The following is a 22,705-nucleotide window of genomic DNA, read 5'->3' as shown; positions in this document are numbered from 1 at the left end:
GGCTTCCGAGCTTTGGTTTGGGAAGAAAGCAATGTCTTTACTGTGAACCTACCTCTCACTTAAGACAATCCTTGATACTCCAATCACAAGAGTATTTCTCGATTCTGACTGTTCAAAACAAGGTTTGTTCAATCAAGGAAATCTTTTTACCTTTGGCCTGCTGTCTCACCTGTAAGTTAGCAACAACTTCCTGCATTTTCGGCCTGCTGATATCCAGGAAACTCTCAATCAGATCGCCATCAATGAATCCAGTTGCTGGCTCAGTCTTGCGTTCTGTGTGAAAAGATCTCCAGGTACAGGGGCAAGTCAAGGAGCAATAGTGTTTGCAAGATTTACACAAACTTTCACAACTGTTATTTTAAAGCCATTACAAATATTGACAACACTTCCAGGGCACCTGCTTTTTCCCTTCTAAAATCCTCTTTTCAGAGATGGGACATTTCCTAGGAAAGAAAAGTAACTTGCCTGTAACCAGAGGGCATAATGGGCATCTTCTTCATTAAATTCATAATCACAGCGCTTTCAGAAACCTGGTTTAGCAGGAAAATAATTTTAAAGTATTGCTTAACCTAGGCATTATTTTCCTATTTTCTTGTCTGCAAGCAAATTCAAATTAAACACAGCTTACAAAACATATTGCAGGTGGTGATGGCTGTGGACTTGATGACTGCACTTAAGGCACCGAAGAACTCAGATGTGTCCTCCAGATGAGTGACAGAAATCACATTGTGTTCTTGGCTTCCCTCATGTAATGTAGTGGGGAGCCCAGACTTGTATCTCACTGTTCCCCCTTCGCTCCCTCAGTGTCGGCATTGACTAGCATTGCTGCCTTGCCAGTCTGTCTTTGAGGGATGCTTGTCCACGCCACACTCCTCTTTGCAATGTCATGTAGTTCCTATAAATCTATATAGGATCTGCACATTTAGACAACGAACCTTGGGATTGGTGTCCAGACTAATTCCAGACACCCCACTGGGTATGTTTGCATGTATACCAGCTAGCTCACAGTGCCACTGTAAACTCTTACCAAGGAAAGAATAGTTCCTAGCAGCTATCAAGCATCACAACCCTGTCCCATCAGGGATCGTGAAAACAGTATTTTTCACTCAGTCACTCGTGCTCACTTTGTCTCAGAGAGATACACAGAATAAACGGTGGGGACGTTTTTCAATAAGCATTTATTGAACCAGAGTCATTCTAGTGTAAAATAGGTGTGCTGAAACAACTATAAGACAGAAACAGACATAAATGATTATAAGCACCAATAGGATACATGGATGGTAGATTTCTATCATAGTGCTAAAACAATATATGCAAGCATATAAATACATGACAATAATAATGCGTACTCCTACGATGCAACCCTATCTAGATGTACTTAGCATGTATGTAGGTGTAGAGCAAGAAACCAAGCCCATTACCTCGGGTGGGAGCATGAAGGACCCTGTCTCAGTCTCGAGATGGACACGCCAGGGGGGACTTCAGACCACTGCGTGCTGGAGTGTCTGCGGGCAGGAACCTTAGCGTCTTGCGTCAGTGAGTCAGCATGGAAGACTTTCTCCTCTGCCTGCCCCAGCAAAGCTATGGTGTAAATAAACCCGAAAGGTAACCTCGGGTTCTACCTTGCTGTGTCATGTCTGTGAGGGTGACGGCAGGGATGACCCTTATACATAGTTATTATGCAGAAGATGGTAATCCTGCTGCGATTCTGAGAATCCTCATGCAAAATAATTAAGGCTAGTTCTTACCTTTCTCTTTCTCTCTAATTGGTTGCAATTAGGGCTCAGCGTCCTACGCAAATTTAAGTACCAGTCGACTCTTATCCTTCCTTCTCATCCTTTGTTAGATTGTTCTTTAGATTATATGGGCCGAAGAAGCTTCTGGGCTGAAAGTGTGGAGTGGGTAAGTTAGGGGAGGGAGTTCTAAGTTCCTCAGGATTTCAGTTTATTATTAGTTTTTTCTGGCCGCACAGTACTATGCATTATCATTACACATTCATATCTTGGCAGGGCTTGATCGTCCTAATCCTGTCCACAATCTACTGTAACATTAATGGACGAAATGACCAAATTAAACGGGGGACTGTCATGCAGTTCATTAAACGCCATGTCCCACACATTCTTTTCTCAGAGAAAACACATTTATTGGGTCCCAACTGTAGATTCCTTGGGCATCATGGTTATACAGAGATCTATAATTATGTTACAGAAAACTGCTCCCTTCAAAGTAGGAAATTCCAAGATCGACCCATTGGGTAGATTCATCTTGGTCTCGGGTTCCTTCGATGAAAGACAACTAAATTCTCGCTGGGGTCTACCTATGATCCCCCCCGCCCCTCCCCCCCCCCTTCCAAGATCAGTGATACTCAAAGTATGGCCCGCGGGCGTCCAGCATACCCCTTTGCGGCCCGCAGACATTCCTCTGGGAAAGAGCAGCAGAGTTAGTCTGCGTCATGGTCGCCGGGATGGCGTCGCGGTAGTTACTGAGACACCGCCCTCACCACTTACGTCAGTTCTGTACACGACTTTCCACGCTAGAAGCACAGAGCCATGCAAGACACAGACTACTGGTGCACAAAACTAGGGCCCTGAAAGGCTGACCTTAACCCTGGAAGTCAGTTTGCAGAACGGGGAGGATGGGTGGGGGGGTAAGGAATCTATAACTAACCTATGTTTCTTACAGATATATAGTTACCAAAGATAAGTCACTTGTTCATTATAAAGAAACAGTTACTTATAGATTCCTTACCGGAGGTGGGTCTGCGAACCAAGTTCACACCAGAAAGTCCTGGAGAACAGAACAGCCAAAGAAGCCATCTCTCCGGACTTGGCTGTCTAGGCATTAGTGTTTGGTGAACGTGTGCAGCGATGCCCATGTAGCTGCCTGACTGATGTCATTCAGAAGAACTCCTTGTCCCAAAGCAGTAGAAGCTGCAGTCGCCCTGGTGGAATGGGCGCGCAGCACCACTGGAGGCTCCTTCTTTGCCAAAGAGTAGCAGGCTTTGATGCACAGAACGACCCACTTGGAGATGGTTCGTTTGTGCATGGCCCTACCTTTCTTAGTGCCCATGTAACCAACAAAGAGCTGGTCGTCCACCCGGAATGGTTTGGTGCGATCCAAGTAGAAGGAAAGCACAAGTTTTGGCTCGAGGCGGTGAAGCCTCTTTTACTCTTTTGAAGGATGCGGAAAGAAGGTGCATAAAGTGATGGTTCGGCCAATGTGGAAAGAAGTAACCACCTTGGGAAGAAAGTAAGGTCTAGTTCTCAGGATGACCTTGTCCGGATGGACAGCCCGAAAGGGAAGGCTTGGAAGAAAGACCTGGCAGCTCACTCACCCTGCGGGCAGAGGTGATGGCCACCAGAAAGGCAGTTTTCAAAGTGAGAAGTCTAAGAGGACACTTATGTAGAGGCTCAAAGGGAGCGCACATGAGGTAGGTAAGAACCAAATTCAAAGTCCAACTGAGGCATTACGGAGGGAACAGGTGGAAAAAGAGGAGTAATGCCCTTAAGCAATCTATTTACAACAGGGGACTTGAAAAGAGAAGGCTAATAAGGAAGCCTAAAGAAGGCCCAGAGCAGAGCCCTGCTGGGCCAAAAAAAGGAGGAACAATAGAACCTCAGAAAGAGGGGCGGAAAGGGGATCTACAGCCTTTGCTGCGCAACATGCCACAAATTTGTTCCATCTGCAGGCGTAAACTGTCTTAGTGGAGGGACGCCGGGCTGCCAAGATAACATCGCAGACTTCGGGAGGCAGGTCAAACAACGTCAACTGCCGCCGCTCAATCTTCATGCAAGGAGGTGGAGGGTGGACAGGTACGGGTGGAGGACCGCCCCCTGCTGCTGCAACAGAAGATCCTCCCGAAGAGTCAGTCTGATCGGAGGAACGATGGCCATGTTGAGCAGCTCGGGATACCAGACTCTTCGGAAAGGCGTACAGAAGACCGCAACTATACTCGCAAAGAAAAGCTTCGCCAAGCAAGTGCCGCCTTGGAAATTCTAACGCGCGGAACTGCTGCCATTGCGCGTTCTCTTCGGTGGTGAATCGATCTAACTAAGGCTCTCCCCACTTCGCACCACCTCCGAGTGAAGACGCCATTAGTGATCCATCATGCACCTGCGGCTGAGTTCGTCCGCCCTGGCGTTCAGAGAACCTGCGAGGTGTTGAACCACCTGGGATATACCCTGATGTTCCAGCCATGTCCAGAGGTAGAGGGCCTCCTGACATAGGGTCCATGACCTCACCCAGTCACGTTTGTTGCAGTACCACATGGCGGTGGTGTTGTCCTTGAACACCTGCACTACTCTTTCCCTGACAGAGGAAAGGATTGCCTTGAGGGTAAGACGAATCACCCGAAACTCCAGAAGGTTGATGTGGTACCCGGACTTCGCTGGAGATCAGAGTTCTCTGATCTCCGCCTCTCCCATTTTGTCGGCCCCATCCCAGAAGGATGCATCGGTCAGCACTGTGAACTCTGGTTGAGGAAGGGAGAGGAATCTGCCTTCAATCCCAATCCTGGTTCGTAAGCCACCACTGCAATTGGTGTGCAGTGCCCACCGAGATCTGGACGCAACCAGACAGATTCCCTTGATGTTGGGACCACTGAATTTCAGGTCCCACTGCAGAGCCCGCAAGTGCATTCTGGCATGATCCACCAGCTGGATGCAGGAGGCCATCAGTCCCAGTAGTCGAAGGGTCATCCTGACCGAAACCCGGGACAGAGGCTGAAAGACCGCAATCATAGCCCGAATATCCCGGACTCGCTGTTTGGGAGAATAAACCCGAAACTGGGTTGTGTCTAGAACCATTCCGATGAAGAGGAGCTTCTGAGAGGGGGTAAGGTGAAACTTCTGCACGTTGAAAGAGAACCCCAGTGAAATCAGGAGGTTGGCTGTAATCTGGAGGTGGGAGACGACTGCCTGGGGCGAGCGCGCCTTCAACAGCCAGTTGTCGAGATAGGGAAAGACTGTAACCCTTGATCTGCACAGATGAGCTGCGACCACCACCATCACTTTCGTGAAATCCAAGGGGTGCCGGTAAGGCCAAAAGGGAGCACGATAAACTCAAAATGCTCGTAGCCTACCGTGAACCGTAGGTAACGCCTGTGGGCTGGCAGGACAGGGATGTGGAAATAAGCGTCCTGCAAGTCCAACGCTGCCATCCAGTCTCCAGGGTTGAGGGCAGACAAGACCTGAGCGAGCGTCCACATTTTCAACTTCTCCTTCCGGAGGAAGCAGTTGACGTTCCTGAGATCCAAGATAGGGCACCAGAAAGTAGTGGGAATAGCAACCACAACCCACTTCTGGGGCAGGAACGCACTCAATGGCTCTCTTGGCCAAGAGTGCCAAAACGTCCTGTTGGAGAAGGGAAAGGTGATCCTCTGACATGCGTTGGTACGGAGGTGGCCTGGATGGAGGGGTAGTCTCAAAGGGGAGGGCGTAGCCCCTTCGGACTATTTGCAAAACCCACCTGTCTGACGTGATGGTGCGCAAGTGGGGGAGGTAATGGCGGATTCTGCCGCCCACTGGCATTTGGTGGCCCTGAAAGGTCGGACTAAGAGGGTTTGGAGGCTGCTGCAGAGGGGCCTGTGGTGGACTGGCCCGTCCTCTGGCCCTAGAACCACAGCGGTGGTTCTCACATCCCTGGCCGCGCAGAGGCTGAACCGCTTGCGCCGGCCTGTGGCCCTGGGCGGGATGTGGCGGGGCACCCCTTCCGTAGCCACTTAAGGGGCGAAAGGCAGACTGCGCAGGGCGGGTGGTGGAGAGGCCCAAGGACCTGGCTGAAGCCCGAGAGTCCTTAAAGCGCTCTAGCACGTTGTCTGCCTTCAAAGGGCATGTCCATAAGTGTGGATTGGACATCCCCGTAAAACCAGTCGAACGCAACCAGGCGTAGCGTCGAAGGGCTATGGACACGGAAATCATCCTGCCAAGTGCATCAGCGGTATCCAGCCGATAGCGGATGGTAAACTTCGCTGCATCTCTCCCTTCGGCAACTGGAAGAGAGCATGGCCCGGGCCTCCTACGGGCACTGAGGCAGCACTTGCGCAACTGTGTCATACACGGAGTGGGTGTACCGGCCCAATAGTTGTGGTGTTTACTGACCGCAGTCTCAAGCTGGAGAAAGAAAACATCTTCCCAAGATGATCCAGCTTTTTTGATTCCCTGTCCGGGGGAGCGCCCTTGGACATGGATGCTTGGAATACCAAGCTCTCAGGGGTGGGGTGTGGGGAGAGGAAAGTGAGGTCACCCAGTGGAGTCGGGCAATCATCCTGTCCACAGGAGCCCCAGTGTTGGGCCTGGACCAGGTGCCCAAAAGGATGTTCGTTAGGGCTTCATTAAACGGCAGCAGGGGCTCCGAAGAGCTCGCTGCCGGTTGAAGCATCTGTCAGGAGATTAGTCCGTAGCTCGAGGTGGAGAGCCTCAGCCGCCCTACGTAACATCACTGCGTATGACGCTCGCTCCCTCCTTAGCCACGGCAGGAGGATACAATATGCCACGGTCTGGTGAGATATCCAAACCATTGGCTTCCCGACTCCCTCTCTCCAGTCTTGCTCATACCCCAACTGGTCTGTTAAAGGGTCTCTAAACCCCTCCCAGTCCTGGTCACCTTCCTCTGGCTGCCAATCTAGTCTCAAAGAGCCAGGGTAAAACAGGGGCACAAAAGTACTCAAGGTGGAGGCCGAGGTAGACGTTGGATAGGGACACAGCCGACGCCGGACGTGGTGCCGGTGCAATCGGCACCGGGGGAGGCGTAACTAGGTCGACCAGCGCCGATCCAGATCCAGGCCTTGATGCAAGAGGACCCTGCGGCGCCGAAGCCGCGAAGTGCCCCCAGCCGACTCCGCTTTGCCAGTAGGTGGAGTCTGGCTGTCCAAAGATGGCATGCATCGCTTCGTAGACACTCCGAAGCTGGGCAGGGATCGCACCGGGTCCTGGAAAGGGAGATAAACCCAAAGTCGACCCAGCAGGCTGTGTACACGGAGGGCCACCACCCGCATCCCTCGTCGCGTCGGCTGACGTGTGGTGAGAAATCGAAGAGCGACGATGCTTCTTCGACTTACCTGATACAGAGTGCGAAGACTTTGACGAAGAATGGTGTTGGCTACACGACAGGTCCCTCGACCTCCTCCGCGACCGAGACCTCGAGCGACGTAGCGTCGTGGTCGCGCTCCAGGTAGTAGAGGCACACGCGGTGCGGATCCTTCACCGGCATGAGTCGGTTACAGGAACCGCAAGCCTTGAAGCCAGGCATCCCTCGTGCATCAGGAGTCGATGGACTCCAACAACAACAAAGTTGACAGAAGTCGAGAAAAAGTTCAGTCAAAAATTGACTGGGGTTATCACTCTCTCCAGATCTGCGCTTGCTGACACGGGAAAAGAAAGAACTGACACCAGCGTAATAGAGGAACCGGCATGAGTCGGTTACAGGAACCGCCAGCCTTGAAGCCGGGCCTCCATACGTGCACCAGGGGTAGTTCGGACTCAAAAAGACTGACAAAAGTCGCTCAAAAAGTTCAGTCAAAAATTGACTGGAGGTACCGCTCTTTCCGGATCTGCGCTTGCTGGTGCGGAAAATGAAAGAACTGATGTCAGCATCTAAGTAGCTACTGCGAAGTCATCCCAGCGACCACACCGCCGCTGACTAGCGCAGAGTCAACAGACGCCACCTTCTGACGTGCAGGGGTACTGCTGACAAAAAACTTTCCGGATCCAGTCTGATGCCTAGGGGTAATTCTAAGGTAAGGAATCTATAGCTAACTGTTTCTTTCAGATGTAACTTATTTATCCTGAACAGTTGTCCTCATTGCATGCTCTTTTTATGCAAGACCTAGAACAACAACTAGACCGTTACCTACTTATTCCCCATGCCGTCGCCCTCCAACTCCAGACTGGGCTTCCACTCTTTGTGTACTCAGAGAAGCTCCCATCGTGATTCACATATGCTCATTGCCTACTGCTCCATTACCAACACGTGCACAGAACAGAATCACACTTGGATAAGTCATGGCAGGCAGCCAATGACAGCAGTGTTGCGTTCGAGAGCCCGCGTGAATTTAACCTTGTAAGGGCTGACAGGCAGGAGCTGTAGTACTGTTGTGTAGTTCCTATATAACCTATACAGGATCTGCATGTTTGGATAAACTGTGGGATTAGTGGCAGACTGATTCCGTGCACCCCCAATGGATACGTTAGCCTGTCTGTATCAGCTAGCTCACAGGGCCACTAGAATCTCCTCTTATCGGGGAGATAATAGTACTTGGCAACCTCAGAACAGGACACCCCTGATACCTCAGAATCGTGGAAACAATATACTACCTTTCGCTCAGTTACTCGTGCTCACTTAGTTTGCCTCACACAGAATAAACATACTGGGCTTTTGTGAATAAGAATTTATTGAACAGTTGTTATTCTAGTGTAGAATAGATCCGCTACAACAACCATTAGACTGTAGCAGAGATATATGATTAGAAGTACTATGAAAGTAAAAGGATGGTACAGTTTTATCATTTTGCAGTAATCATGAATATATACAAGTACATAAAATACATGATAAAAGGTGCGTACTCCTACGATGCCTCCCGCACTAGATGTACCCAAGTGCCTAGTATCTGTGTAGGTGTTATGCTAAGAATCCCTCTAGGCTTTAGTCAACCCCATTACCTGAGAATGAGAGAATATGGGACCCCGTCTCGAGTTGGACAACCCGCGAGGGATGTTAGACCACTGCGAGCTGGAGTGTCTGCATGCAGGAACCTCAGCGTCTCTGGTCAGTGTGTCAGCCAGGAAGTCACGGTCTTCTCGGGCCTTCTAAGCAAGATGTGATGTATATATACCCATAGGTCTCCCCAGGGGTTTTACCTTGCTGTGTTACTGTGTCGGCCTAAAGGATGACGTTGGGCCTGAACTTTATACAGACATAATATACAGGAGATGGTAGTCCTGCTGTGCTACGAAGAAGCCTCATGCATAATGTATGAGATTCGAACAAGGGCAAAAAAACCCGCGTTCTGAATGCAGTGTCATATCTAGGTAAAAGGTCAGTTCCTAAGAAACGTTATGTTTGTGATGTAGGGACGAAAATAGGTGAAAGGTTGCATTGTTACCTGCGCCTATATAGGGTACGTATGTGGAATATAACACCCACTCCTCTTCCGACTGGACGATATATGTAACTTATACAATACTACTAGGCTAACTAGATATAGGTATGTTCAAAGTTCATAAAACATTTGTTTTGACGATATGTTTGAAACTTCTAAAAAAAAAAAAAAAACTCCAAAAAAGTATGTGAAAAGAAAAAATGTTTTGCAAGCAATTGCTCTAAAGTGTCCGTGGTTATAGTTCGAGACACTATAAGCATCAGAAATCCATGTATGCACAACAAATGAGAGGAATGTCAATTTAGTTTTTGAGCTCCAAATTTGAGCTGGTTTAAAAAAAAAAAAAAATTAAAAGGGCAAATGTCTTCCAGCACACGACGAGCCAAATGAGTCAATTGTTTAAGTGTCCTGACTGGTAGACGCAACATTTTCGTTGCTTGCTTTTGCAGTAGACGGCCCCTGTAGCACCTCGCAGAGTACATCAATTGAGCACAGATGATGTTCTACGCTGTCTGCAGCCAAAGCCTGGGTATCAGTGGAGGAACCGGTGTACATATCAACAGGTGTAGTTACTACCTGTGGTGGCTCAAGGAATAAGCTGAGGACATTGCAGAACATGAGCAGTTATCGGGTCCAGTAGCGCATTCCCGTCCGGTTGCACACATGAAGGGAGTGTCAAACAAAGATCTAAAACGCATTCTTCTCCGCAAAACAGGCATCGGAGGACAGGTAAGATGCAGTCCATCCAGACAGGTCGAAATGACAAGAACCAAGATGCACTTGGTTCTCTTAGTGCGAGGCTTGCCTAGATGTTGTACCATGCGGTCACAGTATTTATGCTTCAGGAGTGCTTTTTCCATCTCCTTGGTGACTGGGACGTCCATTGCTTAGCAGATAGAAGACAATCAGGATACCCGCTATTAGAAACAGGATTAGCGAAAGTCCTCCAAAGATGCTTCCGAATAAGGAGTGAATGAAGTTTGGTATAATTCCACGTACCGCCTGAAAGGTGCCCAGAAGTCCAGAACCTATGATCTTTTAAATAGGTGGACTATGCCTGTTTTATCAGACATGTTAAAGATTTGATTTACAATTTCAGCTAAATAGAAAGGGCAGTTTGCATGGATAAGCACCTGTATCTGCCGAAGACCTTGTGATCTGGAGAGCTAAGTCTCTTGAGCGGAGGTTAAGGGCATAGACTTCTGTAAAAGCATGGCATTCATTCAGCTTAGAGTATCGACCTGTATTAAAGAAACATTCAGTGAAGGCCATAACGGCGCCTCCTTGATTTTATGGGTCAGTGGAAACAATACTTGCATACAACAAGTAACCCTGGAGCTCACGGTTATGAGATATGTGATGCCTGGGGTATTCCACAGCAGCCTTGACTGTTCCGCATAAAGTAACTCCCCTTTGAAAGTAGTCTGAATGCTGAAGTAATCACTGCAGCTGGGGCACCTCTCAAATGACAGGACAAGTTTGCTATAGAACCATTACAAGCCCTGTGCAGCATTATATCCTGACATATGAGTGATCCACTTAAAGCGTTCTCACAGTTTGTACTGCTCAAACACTTTTCAATCACTACTCCGGCATCGAAATCTGTATGGTAACTCCCATGATTCCTTTATGTATTTCTTACCCATTTTTTCATGTCTGCCTGCTTTTGTTCAAGGCAATATTGAAACTGAAAAGTAGTGACCAGTAGAGTTATGTAGCTATGGATTAGCCATTCCATGGACGGTGATTCTGCCACTGTAAATGCTAATCCATCCAGTTTTTCGATACTCAGCCTTGTATATATTGCTCCCCTTTGTGCCATTTCAATCTGTTTATCTGGTAGATTGTATTCAGAAAACTGAGACGTGCAGTTGATAAAACGCCAAGGGACATAGCCGGCACACAAAGATTGCAGAGTCCAGCTTAACAACATAAAAGAACGTAACTGATTGCCCGTGTTGTGATATGGACAAATATTGTTCCAGTATGTCTATCGCAGAAGATACAATGTTGCCTAGGAAATTTATCTTGGAGGTCAATGTAGTTAACCCATTGTCTACCACTGCTAGAGATTTTTCTAGATGTATACCGTTTATCTCCCGTAATCTCTATGCGGCCTCTTGTTGGGAAATTTTCCATATTTCATTGTAGGCAGCATAAATGAAACATTTCTGACGTGGCAACCTGAGACCTAGTAAAAAAATCCCTAAGATCCACATCTTGTGACAGTAAGGATAAGTGTTGTTTCATCTGTGTAAGTGTTGAGGTTTTTAGCCAATCAAGGCACAGCTTCCCAACACTGTAGGATATCACTACCCCTGGATGTTCTCTCTGTAAATAAGGTGGATCTGGCCTATGGATAGTGAACCCTTCGGTTTTACCCATGAATCTCACTTGACAACTATTGGTGTCTGTTGGCCAAATCAACCATTTCTTCCAATCGGGGTCAGATCTGTTGTATTGTATAATGTCATCTATTGTAATCCCATTCTGTGATGTTTCGTTACCCTCGGTGTGTGATGGAGTTGGCAGCAGAGGTGTGTTCAAGTCTTTGTTCTTGGCTAGTCCAAGGCAAGACATCTGTTGCACTGTCTCGTTCAAAAACATGATCTGTTGAAGAATAAGGCATGCTCTAAGCAAAGCTTCCGTTCCCTGAACTTGCCATCCTCTAGTACCCCAGACTGATTTTAAGACTATGGTGTCTTTCCATAAGTCGTAACCTTGTTCAGAAAACTGGGCAATAAAGGAAGCAGAGTAAATCGGTTTGGTGTTACCAGGAAAAATAGGCAAACTTTTGTGCAAATGTTTTTGAACTGCCTTTTGATGGTGATGTTATGTTCCCACTGGTGGTGAGTGAGCACATTTCTAGGATTAGCTGATTCATGCAAAAAGTGATGACCAAAGTGTGGATAACAATACATTGTTTCAAAATCTTGTGTGCTTTCCAATGTTTCACTATTAGAAAATGCAGCAGATTTTTCCAAATCAGACAACATGTTATTTACAGTTTCAAAATCCCAATCATCGGAAAATGTACTTACAGTAATGATATCACTCAACAATATTTTAAATAAATGAGGAATTCTTAAAAGTTTGGTTGGACCAACTATATCGAAATCAACTTTGTCCCTAACTATACCATCAGGTATGGGAACTGCTGTAATGTTCACTGATGACAAGTCTCTGTGTTCTCGATTAGATGATTGGTGTGGTTTTAAAATTAAATTCACCTTTTGGGCTGCAGAGCTTTGCCAAATGTATTTTCCATTAACAAGCATGCTAAAAACTTTTACTAAGCCTAACCAGAAAAGAAAGAAAAGTATTGCGGTAATTACCCATAGTTCTACCCAAGGAGATACCAGATAAGTCTTTTTAAGAAAGTTTTTAACTTGCTGCTTGTGTAATTGTTGGGCTGGCATCGTTTCAGGTTCACTTGGATCCAAAGAAAATGTATCAAAGTTTATGAAGTAGCCAGAAGCAGTTTGATCAATTGTCAGTATTGCATCAGGATTTGTGGAAATCGGAGTTTGCCCTTGTTGAGGCATGTTGATGTAGACATCTGTATTCGGTCGTATTGAAACTTGTCTTTCATTTGGATTCCGATTTTGAACTTCAGGTTCAAGGGGAACGAGTTCCACAGCATTGTTGCATAGTGCATCATTCCGTGTAGGGGACTCTTCGAATGTGATGAGTCGTCGTTTGAACTTCTTGAATTGTAGCGAGAGAGTGCGTCTGCTACTTTGGAGTCCACATGGCCTGCTACTCAGTATAAACCACATAGTGTGGTTTGATGAGGTCGATTGAGACACATTTGTTCTCCTTTTTTCCAGCAAGAGGCAGTAGAAGTGCAGTTCTTGTTCCTTCCACGGCTAAGACCTGTACAGCTTTCTGTAGGATGGCCCAAATTCGTTCTTGTGCACTATTTTCTCTCTGACCATATCCCCGACCTTTGGGATCCAGACAGGTCTTGCTGCAACTGATTTGACTTCCCCAGTGGCGGTCTGCTTCAGATGGACATTACTTTGGCTGTTTTACAGAATCAAAATGAATCTAGGACACAACAAACGATCATGGATGTCAAAAGGCTTTTCATTCGTCAATGTGCCTTCACAATCAAGATTAGGTACACACATTCTTGTCCTAAATAGGACCTCATATGGAGTGACCCCCCCCTCGAGAACTTCTTGGCATGTTGTTCAAAGCTCGCTGTACTCCATACAGATGTTTTACCCAGCTCTCACCCATGCCTAATACTGTAGCTGTTACAGACTACTTTAAGTTTAGTTTTTTTCTCTCCACGACCGAATTTCCCTCTGGATGGTATGGAGAGGAGTACTGCAATGCTACACTCAATCCTCGCATTGCCTCCTTGTAAGCCAGAGAGCTAAACGAATGGCCCTGGTCAGAATGTAATATGCCAATTACCTATGTCCCTATAAGGACTTGCAAATCTTTTATAACAGTTCGAGTATCAGCAGAGGTTTAGGCCACACCTATAGGAATCTCGAGCAGGAATCCACAGCAACCATGATATACCTGTAAGCCCCATCTCTTTGTAAGGGACCACAGTGGTCCAAGTAAACACATGCTAGTGGTTTGTCAGATATTAATAATGGTGTCTGTGCTGGACGTGTTACAGTGGAACCTTTCATCTGCTGGCAGATGCCGCATATTCAAGACATAGTTTTAGTCTGTTTTGTTAATCCAGGCCACCAATAGAGTTATTTCAATAAAGAAACAGTCTCCGAAACGCCTGAATGTGCAGAACCTATCCCTTCCTGTGCTGCTAGAATTAAACCTAACCTACGATCCATGTTTGGAATTACTCTATCCCCCCCCACTCCAGGAATCTGAGCAAATGGAATGTTATTGGCATCTAACTTATGAGAGTACTTGAGTGGCAATCTTTTTGGTACTACTTTGCTGTTTTTGCGTGAAGCAATGACAGCCACCATAATCTCAATTCTCATTTTAGAATGAGTGATTGCAGCTACGGAAGCCGTGCGTACAGCCATCTTTGCGGCTTCATCAGCCAATGAATTCCCTCCAACGTGAACGCGATCACACTGATGACTCAGTATATGTATCACGTGAGCCCTCGGTAGTTCGGTTTTCAACTCAACTACCTGTTCCCATAGCATTTTATGCCTAATTGTGGCACCTTTTGCATCTTTGAACACGTTTTGAACCCAGTGCTGCAAATATTCATTATATAACTGTACTCCGTAAAAGGAAACCCACACAATTAGTGTGGGGAATTCTGGATCCGCATTTACCAGTGCCAGTATCAAGGCTTTTAACTCTGCCAGCTGTGCCGTGCAGTCTCTTAGAGATTGCGTTTTCTGGCAACTTGGATGGAACTTTCCATCCCGCATGCGACTTAACAAATGCACATGCCGTGCTATATTGTTGCTTACTTCCAATGGCCGGTTGAGCCGATCCGTCAGTGTAAATTATATATTCATACTGATCTAAAGGCATTATTTTGTTTGGTAGAGGATATTCTTGTTCGTATTGCAGGAATGCCTGGGTCTTTAAATTTGGGTCGTAACTGTATTCTACATCTGTTGCAGTGAGAGAATTAGCCCATTGTATCCATCTTGGATGTAAGGCTTTAGCGTTAGGAATGCTTGCTTTTGTATCCGCCTCCAAGGGTGGTACTGGAGTCACTACTATTATTTGTTTCCCCTGAACCAGTGCTCTTTCTCTCACTACAGCAGTCTGCACTGCTGTCTGGATCTTTTCTGTAGATGTGAAGCGCATCTCAGCATTTGTGTACAAATGTGATTTCTAAGCAATTGGTACTGTTTCACCTTCATTATATGTTAGATAGGTGTACCCAGATTGACCCGCAATTATACGGAGAACCAAGTTGCGTATGTTTATGCGTGTCTGTAAATGTTTGGAAGCTATCATGTCAGCTTGTAAGGAACGAAGTGTATCTATGTGTTCCTGAGTCCATTGTCTTACTGAAAAATCATGTTTGATTAAGTCGTAGAAAGGTGTTACTTTTTTTGCGTAATCTAAAATGTATGTTCTACCAAAATGTAGGAATGGCAGGTTTGATTCGACATTTTTAAATGATTATGGAGGTTGAAGCAGCGCACATTTTTCTAGAAAATTTGCTGCCAGGATTTTTCCTTCATTTGAAAGCTCATACCCTAAAAACAGGGCACTGAGGTGGCCAATTTTTGATTTTTTAAAGTTGAATTTGTAGCTCTCAGATGCAAATCCCAAAATTATAGTATTCACTCTGTTCAAGTGTTCCTCTAGGTCATCGTCCATCAGATAAATCTCATCCACATAGGACAATGCCTCTTCATCCAAATATTGAAGTAACTCTGTTACTCTAAGCGAAAACAACCCTGGGCTGTTTTTATACCCCTGGGGGAGTTGACAAAATTGACGGTGGGACCCTAGTGTTGAGAATGCTGTTAGATACCTGCTTTCAGGGGCTATATTTTGGCAGAAGCACAAGTTACTACTTGTGTAACGATATATCTGTAAGAGACATTAGTTAGTATTAGATTCCTTACCTTAGAATATCCCCAGGCGTCAGACTGGATCCGGAAATGTTTGCGTAGCAGTACCCTTGCGCGTCGGTAGGCGTCGTCTGCGGCTCCGCGTCCGTCGTCGGCGTCGTGGGCGCCGTGATGACGTCGTCGGAGTACTTAGACGCCACCTCCGCGTGCTGACGTCAGTTCTTAGACACAGCTTTTCCGCGCCAGAAACGCAGAGCCATGTTAAAAACCAACACTGGTGCCATTGAAACTAGGACCCTGAAGGGGACAACCCTAACCCTAGATATTGGTTCGCAGAACGGGGAGGATGGGTGGGTCGGTAAGGAATCTAATACTAACTAATGTCTCCTACAGATATATCGTTACACAAGTAGTAACTTGTGCATCTGAAAGAGACACGTTAGTATTAGATTCCTTACCTTAGAATAGATACCCCAGCAATACCAACCCCGGTGGTGGGTCTGCGAACCAATAATCACACCAGAAAGTCCTGGAGGACGGAACGGCCAAAGAAGCCATCCCTCCGGACTTGACTGTCCAGGCAGTAGTGTCTTGCAAACGTGTGCAGCGATGCCCACGTAGCTGCCTGACAGATGTCTTGTAAGGGCACACCCCTGCCCAGGGCAGTGGTGGTCGCCGTCGCTCGGGTAGAATGAGCCCGCAGTCCAACCGGGGGCTCCTTCCTAGCCAAGGAGTAGCATGCCTGGATACACAGGATGATCCACCGGGAGATGGTCCTCTTGTGCACCGCTTTCCCCTTCTTAGCGCCCACGTAACCAACAAAGAGTTGGTCATCCACCCGGAACTGGCGTGTGCGATCCAAATAGAATGAGAGCGCATGTTTTGGGTCCAGACGGTGGAGCCGCTCTTCCTCTTTAGAGGGATGCGGTGGCGGGAAGAAGGTAGGCAAGGTGATGGACCGCCCGATGTGAAAGGTCGTGACAACCTTGGGCAGGAAAGCACCACTTTGTCCGGATGGACAGAAAGGAAAGGAGGAGTACAAGAAAGAGCCTGGAGCTCACTCACTCTCCTGGCAGAGGTGATGGCAACCAGGAAAGCAGTCTTCAAAGTCAGAAGGCGAAGAGGACAGTTGTGAAGTGGCTCAAAGGGAGCGCACATCAGGAATGTCAAAATCAGGTTCAAGTCCCACTGAGGCATCACAAACGGAACAGGAGGAAACGTGTGAGTGATGCCCTTAAGAAATCTGTTAACAATAGGGGACTTGAACAAAGAAGGCTGATCAGGTAGCCTGAGAAAGGCTGAAAGGGCAGAAAGGTAGCCCTTGATAGTGCCCAGAGCAGAGCCCTGCTGGGCAAGAGAAAGAAGGAAGAGAAGAACCTCATAAAGAGGGGCAGAAAGAGGATCCACAGCCTTTGCTGTGCACCATGCAACAAATCTGTTCCACCTGCAGGCGTATACTGACTTTGTGGAGGGACGCCTGGCTGCCAGAATGATGTTACAGACTTCAGGAGGCAAGTCAAATGGCCTCAACTGTCGCCGCTCAATCTCCAAGCATGGAGGTGGAGACTGGACAGGTTCGGGTGGAGGACCGTCCCCTGCTGCTGCGACAGAAGGTCCTCCTGAAGAGGCAGACGAACCGGGGGATCGACTGACATACTGAGTAGCTCTGGATACCAGTACCTTCTGGCCCAGTCCGGAGCCACAAGGATGACTTGGACCCGGTCGCGCTTGATCTTCTTCAGCACTCTGGGCAGAAGTAGTATAGGCGGAAAGGCGTACAACAGACCGCAACTCCACTCGCGACGAAAAGCGTCTCCGAGCGAGTGCCGCCTTGGAAATTCCAACGCGCAGAACCGATGACATTGCGCGTTCTCTTCGGTGGCGAATAGATCCAACCAAGTCTCTCCCCATCGCTGAAAGAGGCCTTGCGCCACGTCCGAGTTCAGACGCCATTCGTGATCCATCATGCACCGACGGCTGAGCTCGTCCGCCCTGGCGTTCAGAGAACCTGCCAGGTGTTGAGCCACCAGGGTCACGCCCTGGCGTTCCAGCCATTGCCAAAGGCGAAGAGCCTCTTGACAAAGGATCCACGACCCCACCCCGCATTGTTTGTTGCAGTACCACATGGCGGTGGTGTTGTCCGTGAACACCTGCACTACACTCCCCCGGACAGAGGGGAGGAATGCCTTCAGTGCCAGACGAATCGCCCTGAGCTCCAACAGGTTGATGTGGAGCCGGGTCTCCGCCGGAGACCAGAGGCCTCTGATCTCCGCCTCTCCCATGTGGCCTCCCCAGCCCTGGAGGGACGCGTCCGTCACAACTACGTGCTCCGGTTGGGGAAGGGAGAGGGATCTGCCGCTGACCCAATCGCGGTCCGTAAGCCACCACTGCAGCTGTCTCGCAGTGCCCTCCGAGATCAGGACGTGGTCGGATAGGTTGCCCTGATGCTGGGCCCACTGAAACTTCAGGTCCCACTGCAGAGCCCGCATCCGCCACCTGGCGTGATGCACCAGTAGGATGCAGGAGGCCATCAGCCCCAGAAGCCGCAGCGTCAACCTGACCGAAACCCGGGATAACGGCTGAAAGATGGGAATCAGAGCCTGAATATCCCGGACCCGCTGTTCGGGCGGATAAACCCGAAACCGCGCCGAGTCCAGAACCGCTCCGATGAAGAGGAGCTTCTGAGAGGGACACAGGTGTGACTTCGGCACATTGATGGAGAACCCCAGCAGGTGCAGGAGGTCTGCCGTCTGGAGGTGGCTGACGACTGTCTGGGGCGAGCCCGCCTTCAACAACCAGTCGTCGAGGTAGGGGAAGACTGAAACCCCTAACCTGCGCAGATGAGCTGCGACCACCGCCATCACCTTCGTGAACACCCGTGGGGTGCTGGTAAGGCCGAAGGGGAGCACGGTAAACTGAAAGTGCTCGTGGCCCACCATGAACCGCAGGTAGCGCCGGTGGGCAGGCAGGACGGGGATATGAAAGTAAGCGTCCTGCAAGTCCAACGCTACCATCCAGTCTCCTGGGTCCAGGGCAGCCAGGACCTGAGCCAGTGTCAGCATCTTGAACTTCTCCTTCCGGAGAAGCCGTTGACGTCCCGTAGGTCCAAGATAGGGCGTAGGCCCCCTTTGCCCTTCTTGGGTACCAGAAAGTAGTGGGAGTAGCAACCACACCCTACTTCTGGCCCAGGAACGCGCTCGATGGCCCCCTTGGCCAAGAGGGCCGTAACTTCCTCCTGCAGAAGTCGCAAGTGATCCCCCGATACACGGTGGTTCTGCGGTGGCATGGCTGGAGGAGTCGCCTCGAAGGGGAGGGAGTAGCCCCTTCGGACGATTTGCAGCACCCACCTGCCCGATGTGACAGTGCGCCAGTGGAGGTGGTGATGGCGAACCCTGCCCCCCACTGGCGTCACATGGGCCTGAAAGCACGGACTAGGAGGGTTTTGAGGCGGATGCTGCGGGGGAAGGTGTGGTCTGACCTCGCCGCTGCCCCCGACCACCTGGGCGGCGGTTCCCACGGCCGCCACCGCGTTGGGTATTGCCCAGCGGTGCGTGGCTGGCAGCACGTGTGGGCGCACCCCTTCCGTGGCCACGAAAGGAGTGATAGGCAGCCGATTCCTGGCGCTGGCCCGAGAGGCCTAAGGACTTGGCCGTAGCCCTGGAGTCCTTAAAACGCTCAAGCGCATGGTCTGCCTTGTCGCCAAAGAGGTGACGGCCATCGAACGGCATGTCCATAAGCGTGTTCTGGACATCTGCCGAGAAGTTGGCGGACCTCAGCCAGGCATGGCGTCTGACCGCCACCGTCGTTGCCATCGCTCTACCCAGCGAGTCAGTGGTATTCAGCCCACACCGGATGGATTATTTGGCTGCATCCCGGCCCTCAACAAAGGGCTTGGCCGAGTTTGGCCCGTACCTCCAACGGACACTCTGGCAGCACTTCCACGACCTTATCCCACACAGAGTGGGTGTAACGTCCCAAGAGGCAGGCGGTGTTAGAAGACCGCAGGCCGAGGCTAAGTGATGAGAAGATCTTCTTCCCATACTGGTCATACCTCTTGGATTCCCGGTCCGGGGGGGCGGACGGGAATGCGGTCTGGGAATTGGAGGCCTGGATGACCAGGCTCTCGGGGGTAGGGTGGGAGGACAGGAAACATGGGTCGCCCGGGGCTGGGCGGTGGCGTCTGGCCACGTTCCTATCTACGGGCGAACCCGTAGCGGGCTTGGACCAAGTGCCCAGCAGAACGTCGGTCAAGGCCTCATTAAAAGGCAGCAGAGGCTCGACCGAGCTTGACTGCGGTTTAAGGACCTCAGTGAGGAGGTTAGTCCTCACGGCCGCGACGGGGAGCTCAAGGCACAAGGCCTTGGCAGCCCTCATCAGCACCACACTATAAGTTGCCCCCTCCTCCGATGCCACGGAAGGAGGGGAGACAAAACCAGTGTCTGGAGAGGTGTCCAGGCCACTGGCCTCCCCAAGGTCTCCTGTCCAGTCCTCATGAGACTGACACTCCCTGGTCAGAGGGTCCTCAGACCCCTCCCAGTCCTCTTCATCACCCATCTCCTGAAATTCAGGGTTCTCATCCAATGGGGCCTGCTCGTAGAGAGAGAACTCTCCAACCGGCGTCTGGAGCGGCGCCTATCGGAACAGGAACGAAGGTGGAACCGGGGACGGCGCCGCCCGAGGCGACACCTGAGGGTCCGACGCCGGGGAGGTCGTCAGATCCACCGGCGACGAACCAGATCCCGAAGGAGGACCAGGGGCATCCTGCGGCGCCGGGCCTGAAGGTGCCGGCGGCGTCGGAACAACTGGACCCCTCGGCGCCGGGCCCGAAGGCACCGGCGGCGGGATAACGGGGACCTGCGGCGCCGGGCCCGAAGGCATCGGCGGCGTCGGGGCCAAAGCACCCGACGGCGTCGGGGCCGGAGCCGCCGACCCGCTAGGGCCCCCCCGACGGGTCCGCTGGGCCCGAAGGCGCCGCGGAGCCCGTCGGAGGAGAGAGTTTCCTCATGGCCATGAGGAAGCGCTCGACCTCCTCCGGCGTCGTATTCAGCCCAGGGACCAGAGGGTGTGGAGCTGCACGCGGCGCCCGCGACTCCGACGGAGCCGCGTGGGCGGTGTCACCCGACCCCCGGCCGCATCGCGCGAGCGTCGGGGGGAGTCCGAGGAGCGATGACGCTGCTTGGACTTCTTGTGCCTCTTACCTGACGACGACTTCGACCCGGAGGAGTGCGGCCTACTCTCGGAGCTGTGATGGCTCCGAGCCCGCGACCTGTCCCTCGACCTCCCATGGGATCGGGACCTCTCACGGCGCGGGGCCGACTGCCGGAGTTCGAGGCGCCTACGGGACCGCTCCCGCCTGGCTTTCGAAGAGAGGGCCCGGCAGTCGGAGCAGGCCTTGTCGTCGTGGTCGACGCCCAAACACGACAAACAAACGCAGTGAGGATCCGTGACCGACATCAGCCGGTCGCAATCGTCACAAGGTTTGAAGCCGGGCATCCCTAAGGCACCGTGTCGGAGTCGAGAGACTCGAAATAGGATCAAAAAGGATCAAAAAAGTTAGTCAAAAAGTGACTAGGGTTACTGCTTTTTCCAGATCTGCGCTTGCTGGCGCGGAAAAAAGAAGAACTGACGTCAGCACGCGGAGGCGGCGTCTAAGTACTCCGACGACGTCATCACGGCGCCCACGACGGACGCGGAGCCACAGACGACGCAAGGGTACTGCTACGCAAAAATTTCCGGATCCAGTCTGACGCCTGGGGATATTCTAAGGTAAGGAATCTAATACTAACGTGTCTCTTTCAGATACATCCATTTGAGATATCAAGTGTTTTATATGTTTTTCGCACAATACTATTCATTAATGCCGCACTGTGTGGATTTTGGACTGCAAATGTCTTAGTGCAAGTGTTTAAATGTCTATAATCTAAAACAAAACAATATGAATTGTCAGGTTTCATGATCGGAATTAAAGGATTATGCATTGATGAGGTGCAGTTTTCGATCACCCCTTGGTATTAAAGTTGATCAAAGATCTCCCTGACCTGTTTTTTTAGCTTCTTGCTTTATTGGATATAGTCTTTGTGCAGTTGGAGTATTTTTTAAAGGAATTATGTGGTGTGTCGAATCCTCATCCCAGCCAACATGGTTTTTGTATAATGCTGGAGCCTGGGCTACTGCCCACTCCTGTGCATAAGTGTGTTTTTAGTGTGGGAGGCGGGGGGACGTTCAGTTCGGGGAGGGGATTGGTTTACAAACGATCGAATTACCAACGTGACACATGTTAACACTTCAGTGGACCTTCGTCTTGATTTATGAACCCTGGACTGGGGAATGTCCTGCTTACTGTATGGAGTGGTACAAGTGTTGTAACTATCTTCAGTACTAAAGTATGTCAAGAAAATTGAAATAAAGAATTTTTTAAAAAGAAAAGTGTGTTTTTGGTGCCTGAGAATATGATCTGAGAATGTTGGAAGAATTACCTTTTCCCCTTTAGGGCAATCCATGACGAATGCTGGCACCCAATCTCGTTCAGCTAACAAAATGTCATAGCCAAACGTCAGATTCTCCCAAAAGAGACTTCTCACTGTTCTTCATTTGTCCCCTTCCATTTGGAGCGTTATTTCATATACTTTATGTGGGACACTTACCCTAGTATCCGGTGTTTCTACCGGGATTTAATCATTCAAGTCCGCTATCACATGGAATTTCATGAGGTTCTGGCGAGCTATTGTTACTTCTGCGGCACTATCTAGCATCGTCAGAGCCCATTGCCCGTTCAGTAGTTGAGTCCTCAGAATTCTGGGCATGTCTGATCTTTAGACCTGCAACCTTCTTTTTTAACTGTGGCTTTTGCTTTGGTTTCTCTTCTTTTTTAGAAGTGTAATCTTGAGCATGCTGCTGGTCTCTGGACTTTGTACACTCTTCTAGTCTGGCTGACCGTCCTTCCCTCTCAGAGTTTTTTGATAAACCCTGAAAGGAACGAGAGGAACGTGTATCAGTATCCTGATACCGGTCAGGTTTCCTAATGCTATTCCTATTCCTAAGGTTATACCTCTTTTCGGAGGGCTCCTGTGGAGGAGATCTACCTCTGGATTGAGATCTATTTCCTTTAAAGTTTTGTTGTTTTTTA

General features: G+C 49.6%; 1 protein-coding gene across 1 annotated transcript in view; it reads right to left on the bottom strand.

The window, feature by feature from the left end:
- Positions 1-22,705, bottom strand: part of DDB1 (damage specific DNA binding protein 1) — a 1,014,306-nt gene that overhangs the window by 46,821 nt on the left and 944,780 nt on the right. Inside the window, exon 26 of the mRNA XM_078680637.1 lies at positions 170-293. Within this exon, the coding sequence (XP_078536763.1) occupies positions 170-293 (124 nt within the window). The remainder of the gene's footprint in view (positions 1-169; positions 294-22,705) is intronic.

This window comes from Lissotriton helveticus, chromosome 3_1 (genome assembly GCF_964261635.1).
Source record: "Lissotriton helveticus chromosome 3_1, aLisHel1.1, whole genome shotgun sequence".
Lineage (NCBI taxonomy): Eukaryota > Metazoa > Chordata > Amphibia > Caudata > Salamandridae > Lissotriton > Lissotriton helveticus.
The sequence above is the reverse complement of the archived record's forward strand: the minus strand, read 5'-3'. Positions and strand labels throughout refer to the sequence as shown.